Consider the following 20,819-nt stretch of genomic DNA (forward strand, 5'->3'; position numbering starts at 1 on the left):
CCTGCCCTCAGTGGCTTCACCCCATGCTTGGCCTAAAGAGGTCAGTAGCTCTGGGTGCTCCATGGATAGGCCTTTTCCTTCCCTGCACCCCGGGGGCCCCCTTCCTCCCCTCCTCAACAGGCAGGCCACGAATAAGGAGGCTGCAGGTCCTGAGCCCCCAGGGGCCCTCTGGAGACTCTTCCTGGGTTCTTATCCCTTGTGGGACTTCCTGCCTCGCCCTTCAGAGCTTGCAGTTCACTTAATAGCAAAACCAAAAGGTGAACCAACCTGTTTCCAATTCTCTGGAAAGAGATTTGCAATCACATGTGTTTGTGTTCTCAAGGGAAGGGTTGAGTCACCCTCTTGGGTAGGGAGATGGGGGCAGGGATGCCAGCTGCCAAACCCTGGCCTCCCCCCGTGCCGCACCCCCCACCCCCGGGCTGCCCAGGGCCTGTGCTGAGAGCAGCCTGCGTGTGTCCACAGAGCAGCATGCGGGAACTGGTGGGGTCAGGCCGCTATGACACCCGGGAGGACTTCTCTGTGGTACTTCAGCCCTTCTTCCACGAGGTCCGGCTCCCCCTCCTGGCGGTACGTTCCCTGCCCTCCCCTGGTGGGGCTTCTGGGTGGGAGGAAGAAGAAATTCAAGGCAGAGATGCCAAGGGTTTTCATGAGCCTGTGAAGACAATGAGAAAGACCCGGGCGGCTCTCCAGAGGCTGGTCTGTGGCCTGAGCCGTGTTCCTGGCGGCAGCCTGATGTGGGATGTGCTCATGACCACGGATAGCTGGCCCCACTTTCTCGAACACCTACCCCGTGCCAAGCCCCGTGTTTGCCGTTGGTAAAATCTTCACAATGACCTTTGCCATGAGTTTCTTCATCCCCAGGTAACAGAGGTTCAGAGGTGTGAAGTATTCTTCCTAAAATCATATAGGGAATAAGGGATAGAGAGGCATGAGTTGAACATATCCACCTTCAGATGATTCACTTTCTGCCACCCACATACCACTAAAGTGCTAAAGGAGGGTGCTGGGTATGGGGTCCCTGCACCCCCTGGTCCTGCTCTCCCCGACACATTGAGCAGAAGAGCTTTTTGAGCTCACTAGGATGCGGACTCAGTTCTCTCCACCTGGGCCTCCATGCTAAGGGCCTTGCCTAGATGGAGGGAAGCTGGAAGAAGCCTTGGGCACCCCTGCTCACCTCCAGAGAGATGAGGGTAGCAGCTACCCCAGTGTCAGCTTTGCCCAGGCTGCCCCCAAGCTCTGGCCCATTCTCCCCACCAAGACCACTGGAACCAGCTGCCAAGGGCTGGGAAGTAGCTTTTCCTGGCTGGCTGGCCAAGAGCTCCTCAGGGACTAGGATCTCACTCCCTGGACCATGGCATGGGCTAGGGCATTGCACAACTGTGCTAAAAATAAATATGATGCTTTTTAAACACATTAAATAAGGGGAATTATGGGGCCAGAAAGGAGGGTGGAGGTTGGGGTCACCCAAGGCTATTAATCTGTGGGATTGCTCTTCTCTCACTTTTGAGGTGAGCCGGCCTTATAGAAGGCCAGTGGCTTAGAGCTTCTCCAGAGGGAGTGGGGGCACTGAGTGGTGAATCCCAGGGGTTGGCCTACCTTCTGTACCAAGAGGATCTTGAAGAAATCCATTTCTCTTTTAGGATGGGCGCCTGGATATGTCCTTCTTCGCTCCAGACTGTCTCCACCCAAGTCAGAAATTCCACTCCCAGCTCTCCAGAGCCCTTTGGGTCAATATGGTAAAATAAGTGGGGTATCTCTGGGTCTCTGGGGCTCTAGTCTGGCAAAGCACCAACCCCTACAGAATGAGGCTCGTTCTTGGCCTCCCTTTGCAAGTATGGTGTAAAGGAGCAGTGACTAGAACATCTGTAGAAGTCTGTAGAACTGCAAATATGGAGTCCTGAGGATCCCAGCATCAACGTCCCCCTCTCCTTTGTGCTTTGACTTGGGAGGAGGGGCTCTCTGAGGAATGCGAGGCAGACCCTCAGGCTTATTCAACATTCGCCACATGCCAGCCGCTGGGCAAGACCGTGTGAGCCTCTCGCCAGCCCTGCCAGCCAAGTCCGAGGAGTTTGTGAGGAAGCGGAGAGGCTTGCCCAGCGCCCTGCAGCGGACCTAGGAAGCCCACCCCCCTGACATCAGGCTGTGAGCCGCCTTGGCTGCAAGGTGCTGCCAGGGACTGCTCACTTCAGCGGCTCTGTCTTGTCTTCCCCCGTAGCTTGAACCACTAGGAAGGAAAACGGAGACCCTGGACCTGGCAGCAAACATAGCCCTCTCCTGCCCCACTCAGGTAATAGGGGAGGACCTGCACTGCCCCTCCCCAGAGACCTCGCCCTCCCCTGGTCCTGCACCAAAGCCCCTCGAGTGGGTGTGGGTGCAGGAGAGCTTCGGAGGATGGGAGGGAGTCGATGGGAACTGACAGGGGAGGAGACTTCTTTAGAAGCAGGTGGGAAGGGAAGCCTGGGCCCAAGCAGAGGAAGAGGATCAGGGCGAGAGCCCTGGGCTCCTGGCGGCGCGGCGGAACGGGGGTGCCAAGAAGCCAGAGGTGTGGCAAGAAGGCTCCTTTGGGCAGTAGCGCTTGGGGCCGATGGGCAAGTCTGCCTGCAGGTCAGAAGCCTTAGTGAGAAGCCAGCTAGCTCTGAAGTTGTGGTTAGTGGTCTTAGAGCCTGGAGTGCGAGTTCCCAGCAGGGATAGGGCCAAAGAGGAGAGCAGCAAAGGGTGGGGAGCTAGCTGTGTGGAGGAGGGGCAAGGACGCAGCTCAGGGCTCCTTTTAAGGAGGAAAATGTAAGTGGTTGTTCAACTTGATTTCAGGCCTAGGGTGGGGGCAGGTTCTCCTTCCCACTGCTTTCAGCTCCCTTTCCTAGGCCCCGTCTTAATGGTTTTGTAACCAAATAAGGTCGAAGCCAGAGGGCCCTCAGTGGCAGTAAAAGCAGAAGGACCTGACCCAGGCTGGGAGGCTGGGTTTCCCCCCTGGGTCAGACTGCCTCACCCTCTCCCGCCCTCCTGGCTGAGCAGGAAATGGACCTGCAGCTCCCCCCTGTGTCTGCCAGTGCTCCAGAGAGAGTGGGCACCCCTGCCCATATCCATGCTCTCTGCTGCCTCCCCGAGCCCAGCCTCAGGCCCCATCAGGAGAGCCAGGGCCATGGGAGGAAGGGATGGGGAGGTGAAGGCCGCCGTAGCAAAGGGCTCAGTGGCTGGGTCTAGTGCTCGGAGCGAAGGAATAGTCAAATGAGGTAACACGGATGCCTCCAGCCCAGTGATCAGATGCTGGCTGGACGCCGGGACAAGGTCCTAGGGGGGCCTACTGTGCCAGTTGCGGACTGTTTAATTACTAGATCCTGAACATGTCCAGGAGTTTCTCGGGGAAGGGCCAGGCAGCCTGGGTAGTGGGGGCATTTGGGGACTCAGAGCAGTGGCCCAAAACCATACAGGAGGTAAGCATTTGCGTGTCTAACAACCTATGTGGCCATACTGAAAACCAGCCATGGGAAATCCTCTCCAATCGGTCAGTTCTCCTGCCACTCAATAGTAAAAGTAATAACAACCCATTCCAGGGAGCCGTCCTGTGCTCTCCCTCCCACAAACACGTAGTAAGTACCGGATGGAGCCTAGGCACGGGGTCAGGGAGGGCCCTGTCACCGTGGGCCTCAAGCTGACCTGCGCCACTCTCTGTCCCAGGCCAGGCAGGGAGCCCCTAAGGGGTGCCACTCCAACTAGCATCTCAAGCCGCAGTGGGCTCTGCCCCTCCTTCTGGACAGAGCCTGACTGAGCCATTGGTAAGCAGAGGAGAGCAAAGCCAGCCTCTTGGAGCTGTAGAAGCCCAGCCTGGGGGAAGCCGTTGCCAGGCAACCCCATTCCAAAAGGATCCATCTGTCGGCCAGCCCAGCTCCACCACCCCAGGCAAAGCGGCACTCCGCGTTCCTCCCGTCCCATCTGCTCCCGCCCGTGTGCCTTAGAGCTCTATAAAAGTCCACCAGCCTCTCCGGGTGAGCTGACAGGGGCCAGGCAGCACATATTTTAGTCCTTGCTGTGGCTAAACATAGAGGCAACCGCCAGGACCCAGCAGGGACGAGGGGGCCAGAATGGATGGGAGCATCAAGGAGCTTTCTCAGCCTCCTCCCTGCTCCTCCCCCTGCCTGAGGCAACTGCAGGTGTGTTCTGCCAGGCCAGGCCGGCCCCTTAGCAGCACCCCCTGGATTTCTGCTAGACTTTCCAGGGGGGCAGATGATCTCCCGGCCAGCTTTGATTAGCCGCCCTGTGGACTGTGAGCGTTCGTTGTCCCCTCTCCGCTCTCACTGTCTTCTCTAACCCAGGGCAGCCGGCTGTGGTTCGTCCTCGGGCTTTGAAGAAAGGAGCTGAAGGACCCACACACTTCTCTCTCCACTCTTACTCCTCTGGCCCGCTCTGAACACTTGTCGTGCTGCCTCCGTGAAACCCATTTCCGCCTGCATTCCTCGACATAGTGCCTCCCTGATGGTGCTGTTCTTCTAGTCCCTGTCCCTTCTTGTCTCAAAAATGGGGACAGTCTCCCACTGTCATGCGCCACCTCTATTCTCTTTTCTCTCTTTCCACATCCCCTCGCTCTGAGGGTTGTCCATTTCCACGGTTTCCTGGTAAATGTCTGTGCACAGGATGACCTCCATCCTCATCTCTCCTTCCTCAGACTCCAGCTCTGTTCTTCTAACCTTTAAGAGAGGCTTCCCCCTGGGATGCCCTGGGTGGTGTAAGATTGCCCAGAAGGCAGCTTAAATGTATTATCAGGGTATTGACAAGACCAGGAAACCAGAGAGAGACACCGGGAGGGGGACTGAAATAATTTTAAGTGCTATTTCACCCAATCTTTCTTTCATCTTAAGAAAAAGCAGAGGTCGGGGTGCCTGGGTGGCTCAGTTGGTTGAGCGACTGCCTTCGGCTCAGGTCATGATCCTGGAGTCCCAGGATCGAGTCCCGCATCGAGTCCTGCATCGGGCTCCCTGCTCGGCAGGGAGTCTGCTTCTCCCTCTGACCCTCCTCCTTCTCATGCTCTCTGTCTCTCATTCTCTCTGTCTCAAATAAATAAATAAAATCTTTAAAGAAAAAGAAAAAGCAGAGGTCTGTTGGGCTCCCTTATACTTACTTTACTGTTTAGCAATATTTTAATTTTAATTCAAAATACTTTACTGTATTTTGAATTACACATGGGGGACACTCTTACCTTTTGAATGCTGTGGACTTCTAAATCTCCTATCCTGCCTCACTCCACCATCACCCCAAACTCAACACACGTCCATGCAAAAAATAATTTTTGAGCAAGAAACGTCAAAACGGGAACGAAGTATTTGTCTCCCCCACCTCTCTGATCCTTAGGACTTCCCTATTTCTGTCTGTATCCTTGTGGTTTGCACAGTTCTGCGGGTGTGAGACGTGAGGTGCCCTATCTGATAGGACTCTCCCTCGTGCGCCCCCCGGCCCCCCGTTCCTTTCCTACGGCCAGCACCCCCGTTCACATCCTCGTCACGTGTGCTAATGGTCATGTGGCCCTTCCCATCGTAACAACAGAGAATTCTGTAACCCAAGGACCTCCGCAGGGAGGGCCTCGGAGTCCTGTCAATGCGCCGGGTCCTGTGGTAGTGGAGTTACGCCACCACACCCCTCCCGAGGCACCAGCACGGCCTCTACTTAAGCCTCCATAGTCTCAAGGCGGTGCTCTTCACCCTGCCAGGTGGCTGCCCATTGACAGGCTGTGAAATGAGCCTCGTAGGTCGTGAGCCAGCACACGGGGACCGGGATGGGATTGGGTAGACATGTCAGAGGGCATGCCATGTCCTTCTGTTATGTCCTCCTTCCTGTCACCACCACCCCCTTTCCCTGAGCCTTCCCGTCCCTTTCCTCAGCCGCCTAAGGCAGACAAGCCTTGCAAGCCCTGCCTCACGCCGTACGCATGTCCCCCTGGAATGGACGCCCGCTTGGGGTTGGCGCCTGGCTTGACTGTTCACTCCCGCTATGGTCTGAGCAACACAGAACACCGCCACTCCTTCACCACAGACCCGCACACCTATAACGCGGCCAAGAGGAACCTGCCCTTCCCTGCAGGCCGCTGACTCACACGGCTGACTCCCATCAGGTGGCTGTCCTGGCACTGCCCCCCCTCCCCCGCCCGGGCAAGCCACGCCATCTTTGCAGAACACTCCCTGTGCTGGCTTTCATTCGGCTTCACTTTCTAGCTACTGGTGTTCCGGATCTAGCCCAAGAGAGCAGTCAGGCTAACTGGGATCTCTTTTGCACATGATCTGCTCCACTCGGGGCCCCTAAACTGCTCTGACTCACCTATGCATTATGGTGACAATGGTCAATGAAGCGAGCCCCAGGCCCCCCAGGCTACCTATCTGCCCCTGGCCTGGACTTGTTCCCACTCTGGCTTAGCTCCCCCACCAAATTCCACTGTCTGCCTGACCTCTGACCCCTTTGACTCCCTCTCCCCTCTCTGGCCCCTGCCCCAAACTTCAGGTCATGTGACCAAATAGACCCTCCAGCTTGACTTTTAGCACTCCCAGAAGGGCAAGGTGAGTCTTTGCCCTCTGGTTCTTCCGGTGCTGGCCGCTGGGACTAGCCCCCAGCCGCTATTCCCAGTCAGGGCTCCCTTGACAAGGGGGGAACGATAAGTAGCAATGCTCCATGCACAGCGTCTCCTATGTGAGGTCCGTACATCCCCCCCCCCCCCCCCCCCCCGCCCAATCTTGTAGCCATTCCTCAGCAATCGCTGCACTTACTGGGCACACTGGTCCCTGAGTCTTCACTGCCTCCTAGCATCTCATGCTCTCTGCCTGACTGGCCCGTAAGCCTCTTTGTAGCCTCCCCTCATCCTAGCACCTGGAGCAGGGCCCTGAACACAGGGGGTGCTTACACCCATGGGCCAGTTATTTCTAGAACGCTCCCACATTGCCCTCCTCAGATGGTGAATGCTCAGGGGCTGCTGAGTAACGTCAGCTGGGCCAAGCCCAGTTCGCCAGGGTGACATGCCATGGTAAGTCCTCCTTGGCCTTGCATGCTTCCCGCCCTCGGCCCTGAGTACTCCTCAGGCCCATGCTTCAGCTAGGAATGCGGAGACTAGGAAGGAAGAAGAGACTTGAGGTGTCCCAGGGAGCCAGGGTCTGTGCGGGGGGGCTGGGGGTGCCACGGCCACTGCCGAGCCCCCCTCTTCCTCTTCCTCTCTGCCTGGCCAACAAGCTCCTTCATTGGCCTGACCCTGGTATGAGGATCAGAGCCGGAAAGGCCTGACCTGATAGGCACTCACTACTTGCTCTCTACCTGGACCGGGTCCATCCCTCATCCCGAACCTCCGTTGCTCCTGATCCGTAAGATGGGGAGTTTCTGGGGTTGCAAACTCCGATGCCATGCAGGCAGGAATACGACTGGGTTAATGGGACCATGTATGGGACAAGAGGAAGCGGTAGGGCCAGAACTGAAGACCCTCTACCTCTTCTTAAAGCATTCAGACTTCTCTCCAACCCCCCTTCTTTTTGACACCATTCAGGCCCAAATAAAGCAGAACAAAACAAAATGTCTCCTGGCTAGGTTTAGCCCACAGGCAGTCAGTTTGCAACCCCTGGAACTGATCCCCAATGACCCCTCCTCCAACATTCTGGTTCTTCTTTCTTATTCCCATTTTCTTTAGACGTTTAGACCATGGCCCTTCCATTCCACTGAGCACATCTTGTGAAAGCCCAGGTCCGCTTGTTGATTCCCGATCTCAGTCTTACTAACTCATTCTTGCTTCATATCATTTTCACATTTTCTCATTACCTTGCTTTCCCCCTGTTTCTCCTTTGCCTGTCTCCTCCTCCCTGCTTCAGTTAACCCTCACCTATAACTGAACAGACTTGGATCTTGACTGGGCTTGTGAGCAGATTGTGAAGGAGGTGGGTAGGCAAGGAAGAGGATGTTTCAGGATAAAAATACGGCCCAAGTATGTGAAGCCAACCTAAAGGGAGTAAGTAAGACACACGTTCAAAAGAGACAACCAATCAATAGAAAATATATAATCAATACTCTCTAGAAAAGAAAAAAAAATGCTATCATGTAAATCTCTAGCCAGAGAGGTTACAAAGGGAAGAAAAGGATTATTTTGAGGACTGGGTGGATGTTCCTTGGCTAGGGTGAAGAGCAAACACTCGAACCCTGAGTAGAGCATGCACGGAACTCCTCTGAGGCCTTTTCTTGTGCACCCCTTGCCAGAGCTGTTATGTGAAACCCTCGAGAGAATGCATTAAATTACGTGTATGGGGTTCTTACTATTTACATGCAGAAGAGTCGTGTGAAATCAATCTGGAGGACGGTCTTAGTAGTCCTCTTTCCTGAGTGATCTTTGATGCTCTCCGATAACCTCTCCCTGTGGTTTCTGTTCTCTTGTAGAATGAGCCCTTCCTGAGGACGCCCCGGAACAGTAACTATACCTACCCCACCAAGCCGGACATTGAGGTAACTCCTGATGCACGTCTGCCCCTCTCAGGGACAAAGCATTTCTACCTGCCGGTGACTCAGGGTGTGGCACACGTTTCAGAGTATGAGCTTAAGCAGAAGTGTACCTTTCTTACATACTAGAAATTGGAATGTAAAAAAAAAAAAAAAGGTCCTGAACCATGAACTCCCAGGATTGTCCTAACATGTTCTCATGTGCTTACTGACATCAGCAATCACCAAGAGGAAGTGCCAGTGGATGGGTTTTCTTCAACCTCTGCACAGACCTCATTCCTGATTAGGCAGCTCAGCGTTTCAGGAAGGGGTGGGGGAAGGCCGTGGGTTTGATGTGCCATAGACTTCCCGTAAGGTGGAAGCTGATGGGAAGAACCTTCGTTTCACAGACTGGGCCCAAAAGGAAGCTGACACACACCCAAGGCTTGTCTGGTTCCAGTCAAGCATTCTAGCTCTGAGGAACCCCAAAGGATTCAAAGCCCGTGGCTTTAGGGACTGCTACTCCAAAGATGGCCTAAGGGATCCTGGACCACACCAGGCCTTACAGTGGAGGCCTGGCCCAGATAAGATCTGTCAGGCCCCAGGACAGGGGCCCCACCACCCGTTTCACCCGAGCACCTCTGGTACTTGCAGTCTTGTGCTAGGGGCCGGAGGGAATTCAGTCCTGTCCTTGGGGAGTTAGAGGTCGTTCCACACTGAGCATCTACTATGTGCCTGGCAGTGTTCTGGGGAGATAGAGGAGGAGAGCAGACAGATGGGTCCTACCCCTCAAGGAGCCTACAGTCTACTGGAAGGGGCATCCGATAAATAGCTCAACATGATCATGTCAGCTATGGGGACAGCTGTGAGGAAGGTGATGCAAGGGAACGCAATGGGCCAAGGGAGGTCTGGCAGGTTCCCATGAACTGTGCAGGCCAGGCCTCTCTGAAGAGGGGAGACATGAGCTGGGACGTGCACTACAAGAAGATGCTGGCTATCTGGGGACCCAGGCAGGACCACGAGTGCAAAGGCTTAGAAGTGGGGCTGAGTTGGGGTATGAGAGGAAGAGAAAGAAGGTGAGAGTGGCTTGTGGGCATGTGAATAAAGTGGCGAGTGGGGTGATGAGATCAGAGGGGTCGTCAGGGCCCAGGTCACACCGAATCCCAATCCCTGAGGAAGAAGGTGGGGCTTCAGGTGGAGAGACATGGGAAGCCATTGGAGGTTCTAGGAGAGGGGGACACCATCTGGTTTACCTTATTAAAAGATCTCCCTAACCCGTGCGGCAAATGGATTGAGAGCAGCGGGAACGATTGAGGAAAGACCTTTTATAAGCCAGTTGAAGTACTGAGACTAACATATGAAATTATTGAAGGACTGTTCGATGCTAAGCTCTGGGGAATGAGCCATGACTGCTCCATGGCTGGGGGAATACCACCGTCCCGCTTCTCTGGATTCTCTCAGGCTCGCATTAGCCCACTGGAGGCTTATCCCAGGCAAACCATGGACCAAAATCCACTATGACTAAAATGTCAGCCTCATCTTGTCAATCAGGCATTTCCTTATTTACCACTTATTTATTTATCGGGGTCCTAAGTGGAGTGGGCACTGTGCTGAGTGCTGGGTATCCAAGGTGAGCAGAGCGGGTCTCTGCCTACCCTCTTAGATCTTACAGTCTCATTGACCCTTACTTCTGCTGCTAAACGTTAACACCCAGGCAGAGAAGGTGGTGTCGTTTAACACCTTGCCATTTAAAGTAGCCCGCAACAAGCAGCATCAACCTTACCTGGGAACTTGTTAAAAATGTAGAGTCCCAGAGTACCTGGGTGGCTCAGTCCCTTAAGAATCTGCCTTCAGCTCAGGTTATGATCCCAGGGTCCTGTTCGAGCCTGCTTCTCCCTCTAACCCTTCCCCTGCTCGTGATCTCGCGCGCTCTCTCTCTCTCTCTCTTTCTCTCTCTCAAATAAAGAAATACAGTCTTAAAAAAAATGCAGATTCCTGAGCACCATCCCGAGCCTATGGAATCAAAGCCTGCATTTAACCCCAAGGGGATCTGACTGCACCGGGATAGGGCACAGTGTGGGCTTCTCCCCTTGTGACAGAGGAACACCCTCAAAGTCCAACCTGTATCTTAATCTGCAGGGGACGTCATGTCTCTGGCTCACCAGATATCTGAGATACTTCTCAAGTGCTCACAGCTATAAAACGTTCTCTTTTTAACTGCTTTTTCCCCAGATATTTGTCATCTGCACACAAGCATGTCCTTGATTTCAAAAGAATTTCCACATCAGTATGATGAATTGAGCAATCTCCTGGAGTAAACAAAATTATATCAGATTAAGCAAATAATATTTAAAAGATGTTTCATTTTTGCTCCCTTGGGAGAGGAGACTTTTTAACAAGGCTTGTCTTTACCATCTTCTGACTAAACAGAAGAGATGAGCTTCCAAACCCTCTGGCATTCACACTCCCCAGAGAATCGGTCACCTAATTATTGCCTGCTTGCCAAGCCTTACGATGCATTCAGCACTGGGCTTGCCCCTCAGACCCTCCTGGGGACGTGCAGGTGTTTGGAACTCTGGGAAAGAGACTCTATTTCTCCTCCAACTTACTGATACCGGTCATTTCTGTGCCCTCTGCTTCCCACCCCACCCCTCCCCCCAGCACCCGGGAAATGTGCACTGTATTCCAGAGACAAGGGAATTTGACCAAGGGCATCCAGGTTACAGAGGCGTTAATTTATACACACACAAGGAAGTGGTTGGCTCTTAAATTAAATATGCAAAACCATAGATGCACGTCCAGGAAAGATATGCAGAAACCAGGAATTTTACAATTGTAAACATTTCATGGTATTTTCCTAGAAACATCCTAGTTATTGCTGCAGCCCCAGCATTATAATCAGTGTCCATTAGCTTAATGTTAAACAGCCACACCAAAACCTATGTGTGGTCTTCCATGAGACATCCAAATCTACGTTCCTCTGGGAAATCACTTTTCTTCCCCCTTTGCTGTGACTGCCAGATCCATGTGAAAGTGTGGGTAAGTTGAGAGGGAAAAGCTGTATGTGTAGCATATGCGTGCCCACGCATTCTGTATTTTGTGCATAGGGGCAGGCAGACGCCCAGTTTCTCCTCTCTCGTTTCCCTCTCGGACCATCTACCATGAGCTGTTCCTGCCCACACATGATCCCCTACAGGGGCATAGTTCTAGCCTCCACCAAAATTCCTTAGCTACTTCTCCTTGGACTAAAGCTAACCTTCCTGCACAGTGAGTGCTGGGCATTGTATCTTTCCTCCTGTTGATGTAGAACTGGGGCAGTGACTTCCTGTGTACAGAGTGGAGTCCTTCCAACGGTGTCCCCACCTCAGGTGAGTGCAAACATCATCGTTACTCCCTTCAGCTAAGGACTTGGCTAAGTGTCGGGTTGGTGGGACACCCGACAAACATACCTTGGAGCCCCGAGCAGAACTTGCCAGTTCCTGGGCAACGCAGTCTGGCTCATGGGCGGCCCCCGAGAAGTTAGCCTGCACCCAGCGGGCTCTGCACCCAGCGGGCTCTGCACAGCTCACCCCTCCCATCTCTGTTTAGTGCCAGTGACAGCCCCTCAGGCCTCCCCGCCCGGCAGGGAAGGTACAGTCAGGGATGGGGCCCTCTCTGCCTATGATCATGACTCCCACAGCCAGCACTTGCCTGGATGCCCCAGCATGCATGTGGCTCCTCTTAGGATGGACAGTAGCCACCAAGCCCGTTGTCGTGCCTTGGTTGCTCCAAATGGATCAAAGAGGCAAATTTGCTAAATCTTAGGTTGGAAATAAGTGTACCGGGGTCTGTGGGACTGGAGCAGAATCTGACTCCCAGTCAAGCTTATACTTCAAAAGGAAGACTCCCCCTGACCATCTGTCTTTTTGCCTGTCTCTCCTAGTCCATGAGCTCCGGCCAGGAGACATCAAAGTGATGGCGGCCATGGGTGACTCGCTGACCGTGAGTACTGAGCTGGGATGGGCCTGGGCACCCCAGGAGCCAGCCAGGTCCTGTGCCGAAAGTGCCCTTCCTCCACACTGGCTCGGCGTTCAGCATTTAGCTGACAAGATTGAGAACCTACCTGTGGCAGGCACTGGAAGCCAGGCAGCTGCAAGACCTCACTGGGCAATCTAGAATGCTCGGCCCCCTGCCCTTCAACAGTCCTGCTCAAACACCACCTCATCCATGAGGCTGCCCCTCCATCTCCCCTTCCCCACTGTTCCAAGCGTTTCGTCTGCCTGTTGTATACCTGTCTTTATCAGGGAACTCATCTCCAACTACCCAAACTTATAGAGTTGGGGGGTGGGGGATTACCCACACACTGCCCAGCACCCCGTCACCCCATTGCAAGATGTGTCCTTTGGGGGCAGAGGGAGCCCAATTCCTATGTATAGTGTAATTTCTCTACATGAATTGTATTAGCCAACTATTTAGCTATTGCTCTACCCAAGACACTCTGCTAACAATTCTGAGGTGTAGTCATAACCCTTAAGAAACTTGTCAAGCTGGGAAAATAAGCAACTTACACAGAAGGAGATACATAATCCTGTAGGTGACACACAGGCTTTTAAAATCAGGTACTCATTTCTGGAAAAGCAACTTCCCCGCATGTGTGTGAATGTGGTTAATTTTGATATAAACATGGAGAAAGCTCTGGAAGGATGTGCCCCAGGGTCTTAACCATTAATTAGTTCTGGTGATGTGTATATGTGGATAAGGGACAAAGAAGGGATATAGAACCTGTGGCAGGAGGCAAGATTAATAAGGGGGGGTAGATTAATTTTTAAAAGAATCTTTGTATCATTTCACTAGTTATGGTGAATATGTATTACTTTTGTAAGTTTCAAAGAGAACTTTCTCATTTTAGTGTTTTTTTTTTTAAGATAAGGCATTTAGAGAAAGCTACATACAGGAGGTGGAAACTGAGAAGGGTCTTAGACAAGGAATTAGAGATTTAAGGGCTGGAAGGAAGGGAGTTTGGCATTCCCAGAAGGGATGGAATGGGTGGGTGGTAACTGGGCAGGCTGGTCCAAGGCCCTCATGCTTCAGATTGATTTGCTTACACCTGAGGGTTTGTGTGGACCAGAAAGCAGGGGGTGAACAAGGGAAGTGGAAACCAGATTATGGTGACCTCAGAACATTGGGGGCCCTTCCCAGCACCGTCAGCCTGCCCCTGGGCCCAGCACAGTTCTCGAGCCTTCTCTTTGCCTCTCACAGACAGCACTGGGAGCCCAACCAAGCAACTCCAGCAACCTACCCACGTCCTGGAGAGGACTCTCTTGGAGGTGAGGATGTTCTCCACTCATTTTCTGTTGATGACGCTCCCCTGTCACCTCTCCAGAGATGAACCTGGGTCTCCAGGCTCTGGCTTTGAGATGCAAGGAGGCTCCCTGATGCTCGTGTCAGTCCCCAGGGTGGTGGGAATCACGTGCCAAGGGCAGGTGCTCTGGTTCTGACTCAGAAATATGAGGAGTGGTGGAGCGGCAGGTCAGGGTGATCTTAACAAGCGTGCTTTCTCTTCCCCAGCATCGGAGGGGATGGCATCTTGGACACCCACACCACACTGCCCAGTAAGTAGCCACACCGAGAAGCACCATCACTGTGGCCATAACAACCCCTGGCTGAGGCCAGGGCCTCTCCCAGAGTAAGGGCAGGGAAGGTTATCCACAAGGAGGGGAGTCAGCCAGCCCTGAAAAGCCCCAGCATCGTCCTGTCCCACACCTGGGCCCCAAGGATGGGCCCCCATCCGCTCTTACCTGTGCTGTCTGCTTCACCCTCTTAAAAGACATTCTGAAGAAGTTCAACCCTCACATCCTCGGGTTCTCCACCGGTACCCAGGAGGAGACAGCAGGGCTGAATGTAGCCGTGGAAGGAGCCAGAGCGTGGTGAGTAGCCGTGGGTCCGGGAGGGAGTGGAGGGCAAGGCCGAGAGATCGGGCTGGGGAATGGGAGGAGGAGGGCAGGGTGCTGTCTGGGAGCCTGGCCCCAGATGGGCAACGAAAGCTGCCGCGCACAGAGCCCTTCTGCACGCCCGGCCCCTCCCGTGGATGGTCTCCCATGATCCTCACACCCTTCGAGGGGGTACCTGCACGAGGACACTGAGACTTAGGAAGTTTCCCGAATGGCCCAAGGTTGTCAGAGGAGTCAGGGTCAGGCCAGGCCCGCTGGGCTGTCACCACCTCTCATGGCAGCAGGAGCCCTTGAGGGTGGCCTGGCCCCGGCCCGCTGACTCCGGCCAACCTCCCTGCGCGGGGAGGCGCGGGGCAAACGTGCAGAGTGCTGGGAGCCTACCGCCGGGCCCCACGCACGCCCCCCCACCTCACCTCGGAACCTGGAGTCCTTGACTCCGAGAAAGCTCTATTTTGACACTAGGGAGTTAGATGCGAAGGCCCCCAAACAGCATGGTGGCTGTTTGTTTTCACTCCGATTTCTGTTGTTGACAACAACCCAGATAATTAAAGCTGGAAAGCCTGACAGAGCTCATTGATTTTCTGCACGGAGTGTGCTGGGTATTTGCTTTGTAGAAGGATTGCTGCGCTCAGATCACCAGGGAAACGACTCCGGCTTGACTCATTCTGTTTACACGGAGCGTTCCTTTCCAACGTGGTAAGGAGGGCCCCACGCTCGGTTTGTGCCTCTGAGCCGCAGGAAGCCGTGGCAGTTCCTCAACGTCAGAAGCAGGAAGCACTTATTTTTCTGCAAAAGAGCTGGGCTTCATGGGCCCGTAAAATCAACACCGCATCGCTGTTGTTGCTGTCAAGCTCACCACCACCGTCATCATTTTATTATTATTTGCCCAGGCTCCATTAACCAGCAGCTGATTCCTCAGGCGGCTGACGTTCAAGCCCCTCTCTTGCTTTACTTCTCCTCCTGCCTTCTCCTTTGACTGCTGCTGGGCGCCTGCACCAGGAGGCCCTGGCAGGGGAAGTAGCCGAGACAGGCAGCTCCTCGTTAGCATCTCTGATGTCCCGTGATACGGGAAAGGAGAGTAAGCCTTTGACTTAAGTAAGCAAGGTTGGAAAGTTGCTCTGTGACTCTCCTTTATCTGCAGGGTCATTTTGTATGGTGTCGGCTAAGGAGGAGCACATCTCAAGAGAAAACTAAACACCACAGCAGGGCAACTAGGATAATGAGACCTGAGGTCAGACTGTCTGTGTCCAGGTCCCAGCTCCCAGACTTGCTAGCCGTGTGACCTTGGGCAAGTCACTTATCGTCTCTATCTTAGTTGCCTCATCTATAAATTGGGATAATAATAGTACCTACGTCTCAGCATTGTCATAAGAATAAATGAGATTAATAACTCAGTGGAAAACACTGAGTATAATATATAATATGTATGACCCCCCCAAAAAAGTTTGCCATTATTAGGATTATTTAGTTTCAAAGTTTTATTCAACCTCTAACTTCCCCTTCCATCAATCAGTAAGCAAGAAGTCAAGGGAAGCCCGGGAAGGACTGAGCCCCAAGGTAGTTACTAAAAGATACAAAACAATCAATAGGTGAATTCCTTGCCTGTTCAACTAGCTTGTTGTCTAGTTTAAGGAGGCTAAACAAACAGGAAATAATTTTAGAAAAAGAAAGTGTTGCATATGGCAACATGGCAGACTGCAATGACTTTGTACTTCGGAGTTGTATGAAAGAGAACAGTGTGATGTGGGAGCTGGGCAGCCCACATATGGGTGCAGACCCAGAGGAGGGGCGCCCCAGGACTCAACTCCATGGACCTCCTCTTTTATAAGATGAAGAAATTCGACCCTAGCAGGGTTCAGTAACTTGGGCGAGCTCATACAGCAAGTAAGTCACAGAGCTGGAAGAGAACCCAGGACCTGCAACCCCCAGAGCAGGGCTCTTCATGCCAGGATGAAAAGGAAGCAGAAGGTATGGATAAAGGTGCTCAGAGAGAAGGCTCATGTAGGGGGGAGGTGGGACTTGCTCCGAGGCTGAAGGGTGTGAAGACCGTGGCTGGGAAGAGGGGAGGAAATGAGCACTCCTAACTTCCCCTCACGCTCATGAGGGCTTATCACCCGTGACTTCCCCTACTCACGTCTTGAGCCTACTGGAAGGTTATAGACACTTCTGGAGTCCCCTTTACCCAGGACAGGCTTGTTTTCTAGCTTTCTGATGTATTGCATCAATAGCAATAATGGATGGGCTATGATCCTGGATGTATAAATGAGATTTGGCCACAAGCCCAGCTCATCATGGACAGGCAAAGGTTTAAAACGCCCATCCCATACCAGTTACTGCTTTTATGACTTCTTGCACAGAAGCCTCCATTGGCTGGGTCCCTTTGCCCACGTAGCTCATATATTTCTCTGTTTTAAAAACCAGCTTTATTGAAGTATAATTGCCATGCAGTTCACTGCACACATTTCAAGTATACAATTTGATAAGCTTGGTGTATGTCCATAGCTTATGGTTTAACATCACTAGAATCCAGATAACACCCATCACACCCAAGTGTCCCTGTGCCCTTTGTGACCCATCTCTCCCTCCTGCTCCTCCCATCTCTACCCCACTCCCTGCACCCCCGGTAGCCACTGACCTGCTTTCTGTCTCTAGAGATCAGTTTTCCTTTTCTGGAATGTTATGTGAATGGAATCCTACACTGGGTGCTCTTGTCTAACGTCTGTCGCCCAACAGGTCATTTTGAGACCTACCCATGTTGTGCAGATCAGCAGATCGTTCCTCTTTACTGCCGAGTACCGTTCCTTCGACATACTCCACTCTTACCCAGAGCATTCACTTTCCTTATTCATGGCGGACATCTGGAAGATGCAGGGAAAACTAATCCTGTCCAGATTTCTCTCCCCCATCCTCTTATGCCGGCAGGGAGAAAAGTGAGGAGATGGGGAATGGTGTGGAAGTCCAAAGTAACTACAGAGAAGAAAAAAGGATTAAAGGAACCGAGGGTGGGATTTAGAAGTGAAGGTTAAGGAGTCAGGATGCCTGGAAAGAAGGCAGAGGATAATTTAAGGCTGTGACATTTTTTCAAATATACAAAAGGTTATTTTTAAAACAGGCAGCCGACTAAGATCTGAACAGGCTCGGCTTGCCGTGAAAGAGCTAAGGGGGATGTCAGGGACCATCCCTTGGGGAAAGCTGACCAGATCCCCCACCCCACCCCCACCCTCCGTGGCCACGGAGGACCAGGCCTGCAGAAGACAGACTAGCCCCTGGCAGGGTCCGCATCTATGTAGCTTCATGGTCCATGGCAGATCTTTGATTTTTCCTAGGTTGAGATTTCTTGAGACTCAAAAAGCTTTTAGATACATTGTGAAGGAATAAACTTTATATACGTTTCTCTTCTGGAAGCACCTGTATGCCAGGCCCAAATCCTGCGGTGGGAGCTCTTTTTCCTCAGCCATTGCTCAGGTTCCTTTCTCTTCCACATCTAGGGACATGCCGACCCAGGCCCGGGACCTGGTGGAGCGAATGAAAAACCACCCCGTGAGTACCCCAGGACCCTGGGCCACCCTGAAAGGTGCGGCCGGCCTCCAGCCTTCTGGACCACCATTTCAGCCCCTACTTGTCTTTAAGGAGGGGTCAAATGAGCCCTGAGAAGCAGGCCTTACCCCCGCCCGACGCACCCTCCCTGCTGCCCTTTCCTGACCCGGGCTCTGGCGCCCCCGCCCCCGCCCCCGAGGCCCCACCACAGGAGGGAGCAGAGCCCGCCTTGGCCTCTGGCAGTTTCCCACTTTACCCAAGAGTTGGCTTTGCAGAGCCCTATTATGTAAACCCTGGGTTCTAAAAATAGACTCCTCATTCCAATCCTTCCCCTTCCCACTCACCCGGCCCCTCTCAAACTTCTCACTGGGGCTTTGCGAAGTGTCTGTGTCCTGGCCTTAGAATTCAGAATGCCAGCGCCTGGCAGGACTCCTGTTATGGTGGTGGCTGAGCAGAAGGCAAACTCCTCGAGGGCCTCCCCATCCCCCACCACACCTCTCCCCCAGGCCAGGCTCTTCTCCAGTCCCCACCAGTCCCCTCTCCCTGGACCCAGACCAGCCGAGCTCTCCCAAGAGGCAGCTCTGGGCTTTTACTTCTAATTGCATCTTTCGCCCTCTGCAACTTTGAAGGCCTTTAGATCACGTTTCACGGCTGTGTTAATACACTCCACTCTGCAATGCACTGCAGTTTTCTTAGGATTTCCCAGGAAAAATAGTCCTCCTCTGCTGTGAGCAGACACATACCCATACACACATGTGCACACACAGAATCCGCTCTCTAGATTTCCTTGCCAGGCACCAAGGTGAAGGTTAGGAAGGCTCCACCTGGCATTTTCTCTCTATCGGGGTACAAAGAGGGTGAAAGGCAGTGGTGAGGGGGTGCTGTCTGGCCTGGTGAGCATCACCTGCATGTGCTGCCCCCCTCCATCCCCCACCACTACCAAAGTTTAGACTCAGAGCCTTCTGTCCCTTCAGGAAATCGACCTAGAGAGTGACTGGAAGCTGATCACGCTCTTCATTGGGAGCAACGACATATGTCATTACTGTGAGAATCCGGTAAGCCCCTGCCCAGCCCCATGGGAGTCATGCCTGTCTGCTCTCCCAGGCACCCCAGCCCGCCCGGGCAGACCCTGGCCTTTCCCACTGCTGAGTGGCCCCTGGGACAGCTGCTGCTTTGGTTCCCCGATTCCAGAAGTGTCTAGACGCACCCACTCTTCAGGCACTGCTCTCATGCACACAAATACTGTTCTTTGGTATTGAATGAGTAACCGGCAAGCCCCACCCCACATGTGCCGGGAAATCCCTACCCATTTTTTGATGATTTTTTTTTTGATGCGCGTGCATGTGTGCGCAAGGGCGAGGCTGAAACAATGTCATCAACGAGGTTGGATAAAATCAAACCAGTCCCAAGAGGACAGCTTGCTGCCCCAAGGACTTTGTGAGTGAACCAACCTCAGCTGGCTGGCCTGGGAACCCAGCCTGTTCCTGATAGTGTTTCTGTGGGGGGGCTGTCACTTTGAGAATACATCCTGTTCTAAGTTGGGGATGTCCTGTATTTTATTTGGCTGGAAAAGAGCAGCTGCCCTAACTCAGACGTCACGGTAGGACATTTAAAGTCACGGGCAGGGGAAGAAAGTATGTTATCATTCCTCATGGCTCAGACCATCTACCAAAGGCTGGATGAGAATTACCCTCCCCACCAACCAACACGGGCTGGTTCTCCTGAGCCTCTTCCCCTCTATCCTCTTCCTTACTGCCCAGCCTCCAGAGGCAGAAGTGACCCAACCCCAGGGGATTCAATGCCATTGTGTCCTGGACTCAACAGGGTCCAGGAGGCCAGAAGAGACCCCCAAAGCTACCTGTGGACGCTTGGTCCAGGAGAATGCCTCTCCTATCCCCAGAGTACCTGCCCCTCTTGCAAAGTCAGATTTATACTCCTGAAAGCCTCTTTTTGTGGAAAAGAACTGGAACCCCGCCGCCCCCCCCAGGATGAACTCAGGCCATGTTTGAGGAAGGCGCTAAATCAGCCTCCAGTCGAGAAATGAGTCAGAGGGGGAGACTCTTGAGCCGAGTCAAAAAGAAATTAGGGGGAAGCAATGGGGCCAGCATAGGCCACAGCCCAAAGGAGAGAGAGCGTGTGGTCATCAGGGCATGGATGTGGTTCAGAACCCTGAGGCTGGCGACAGATGGGACCAGAGAAGGGGCAGGGACCAACACGGTCAGAGTCTGCCCCTGCATTTGAGATACTGTGGATCAGGGTGGGGATTATTCATGGTGTCTAGTAGGGGTCAAAGGAAGACTTGTGTCCCCCAGCAACAAGGGCTGGGCTTCTCAGCCTGTCTAGTACCATGCTAGCCCCTCTGTACCACCACCCCCAGGCCCTCCTGTGCTGGTCACCAGACCGCTACCCTCAGAGTAGAACCCTGGAGCTGACGGGAACCCCCTACTCTCTTCACAGGAGGCCCCCTCAGCTGGAGAGTACATTCAGCATATCCAACAGGCCCTGGACATCTTCTATGAGGAGGTAGGGAAGAGCAGCTGCAGGTTTCTGGGTCTCCACCCTCACGGTGTGCATCTAGGCAAGCCGTGTTCAGGGAGATCCATGCTAAGCAGACACCTGGAGGGGAGGCAAGGGAGGGGGGCAGATACCAAGCTCCTCTGCAAAGGAAATTCTAAGTAAATCAGACTGTATTGTTTGGTGGCCAAGTACTGGCTAGTCTGTAGCCAGGCAGGGTGGCTTGCTAGCAATGGGATTTGGGACAAGTGACTTCTGTCTCAGCTTCCCAAGCTATAAAGTGGGCCCTTAAAGAAGATTGAGAGAATACAAGTCACATCCCCTGTTTGTGCCTCAGTTTCGTTATTGGCAAAACTGGGGCGGAGGAAATTAGATTGTAGATGAGCCCCTAGGTTCTTCCAGTAGTAACCA

General features: G+C 53.2%; 1 protein-coding gene and 2 long non-coding RNA genes across 3 annotated transcripts in view; 1 reads left to right on the forward strand and 2 right to left on the reverse strand.

Moving 5' to 3' along the window:
- The window catches only part of PLB1 (phospholipase B1), a 123,417-nt gene that overhangs the window by 91,004 nt on the left and 11,594 nt on the right, over positions 1–20,819 (forward strand). The window contains exons 41-52 of the mRNA XM_064572039.1: positions 463–567; positions 1,641–1,736; positions 2,216–2,287; positions 8,389–8,454; positions 11,735–11,795; positions 12,350–12,408; positions 13,666–13,733; positions 13,975–14,018; positions 14,234–14,333; positions 17,846–17,897; positions 18,869–18,949; positions 20,352–20,417. Of these exons, the coding sequence (XP_064428109.1) occupies positions 463–567; positions 1,641–1,736; positions 2,216–2,287; positions 8,389–8,454; positions 11,735–11,795; positions 12,350–12,408; positions 13,666–13,733; positions 13,975–14,018; positions 14,234–14,333; positions 17,846–17,897; positions 18,869–18,949; positions 20,352–20,417 (870 nt within the window). The remainder of the gene's footprint in view (positions 1–462; positions 568–1,640; positions 1,737–2,215; positions 2,288–8,388; positions 8,455–11,734; positions 11,796–12,349; positions 12,409–13,665; positions 13,734–13,974; positions 14,019–14,233; positions 14,334–17,845; positions 17,898–18,868; positions 18,950–20,351; positions 20,418–20,819) is intronic.
- LOC135361723 (uncharacterized) lies at positions 513–13,944 on the reverse strand. The gene is made up of 4 exons (XR_010405482.1): positions 13,706–13,944; positions 1,597–1,721; positions 788–894; positions 513–652 (listed from the first exon to the last, which is right to left on the reverse strand). It is a non-coding gene; the product is annotated as an uncharacterized LOC135361723 (long non-coding RNA).
- LOC135361724 (uncharacterized) lies at positions 16,779–18,466 on the reverse strand. The gene is made up of 3 exons (XR_010405483.1): positions 18,239–18,466; positions 17,766–17,870; positions 16,779–17,324 (listed from the first exon to the last, which is right to left on the reverse strand). It is a non-coding gene; the product is annotated as an uncharacterized LOC135361724 (long non-coding RNA).

Source organism: Mirounga angustirostris, unplaced genomic scaffold (genome assembly GCF_029215605.1).
Source record: "Mirounga angustirostris isolate CCGP_5_RB_7025 unplaced genomic scaffold, mMirAng1.0.hap1 SCAF_10, whole genome shotgun sequence".
Taxonomy (NCBI): domain Eukaryota; kingdom Metazoa; phylum Chordata; class Mammalia; order Carnivora; family Phocidae; genus Mirounga; species Mirounga angustirostris.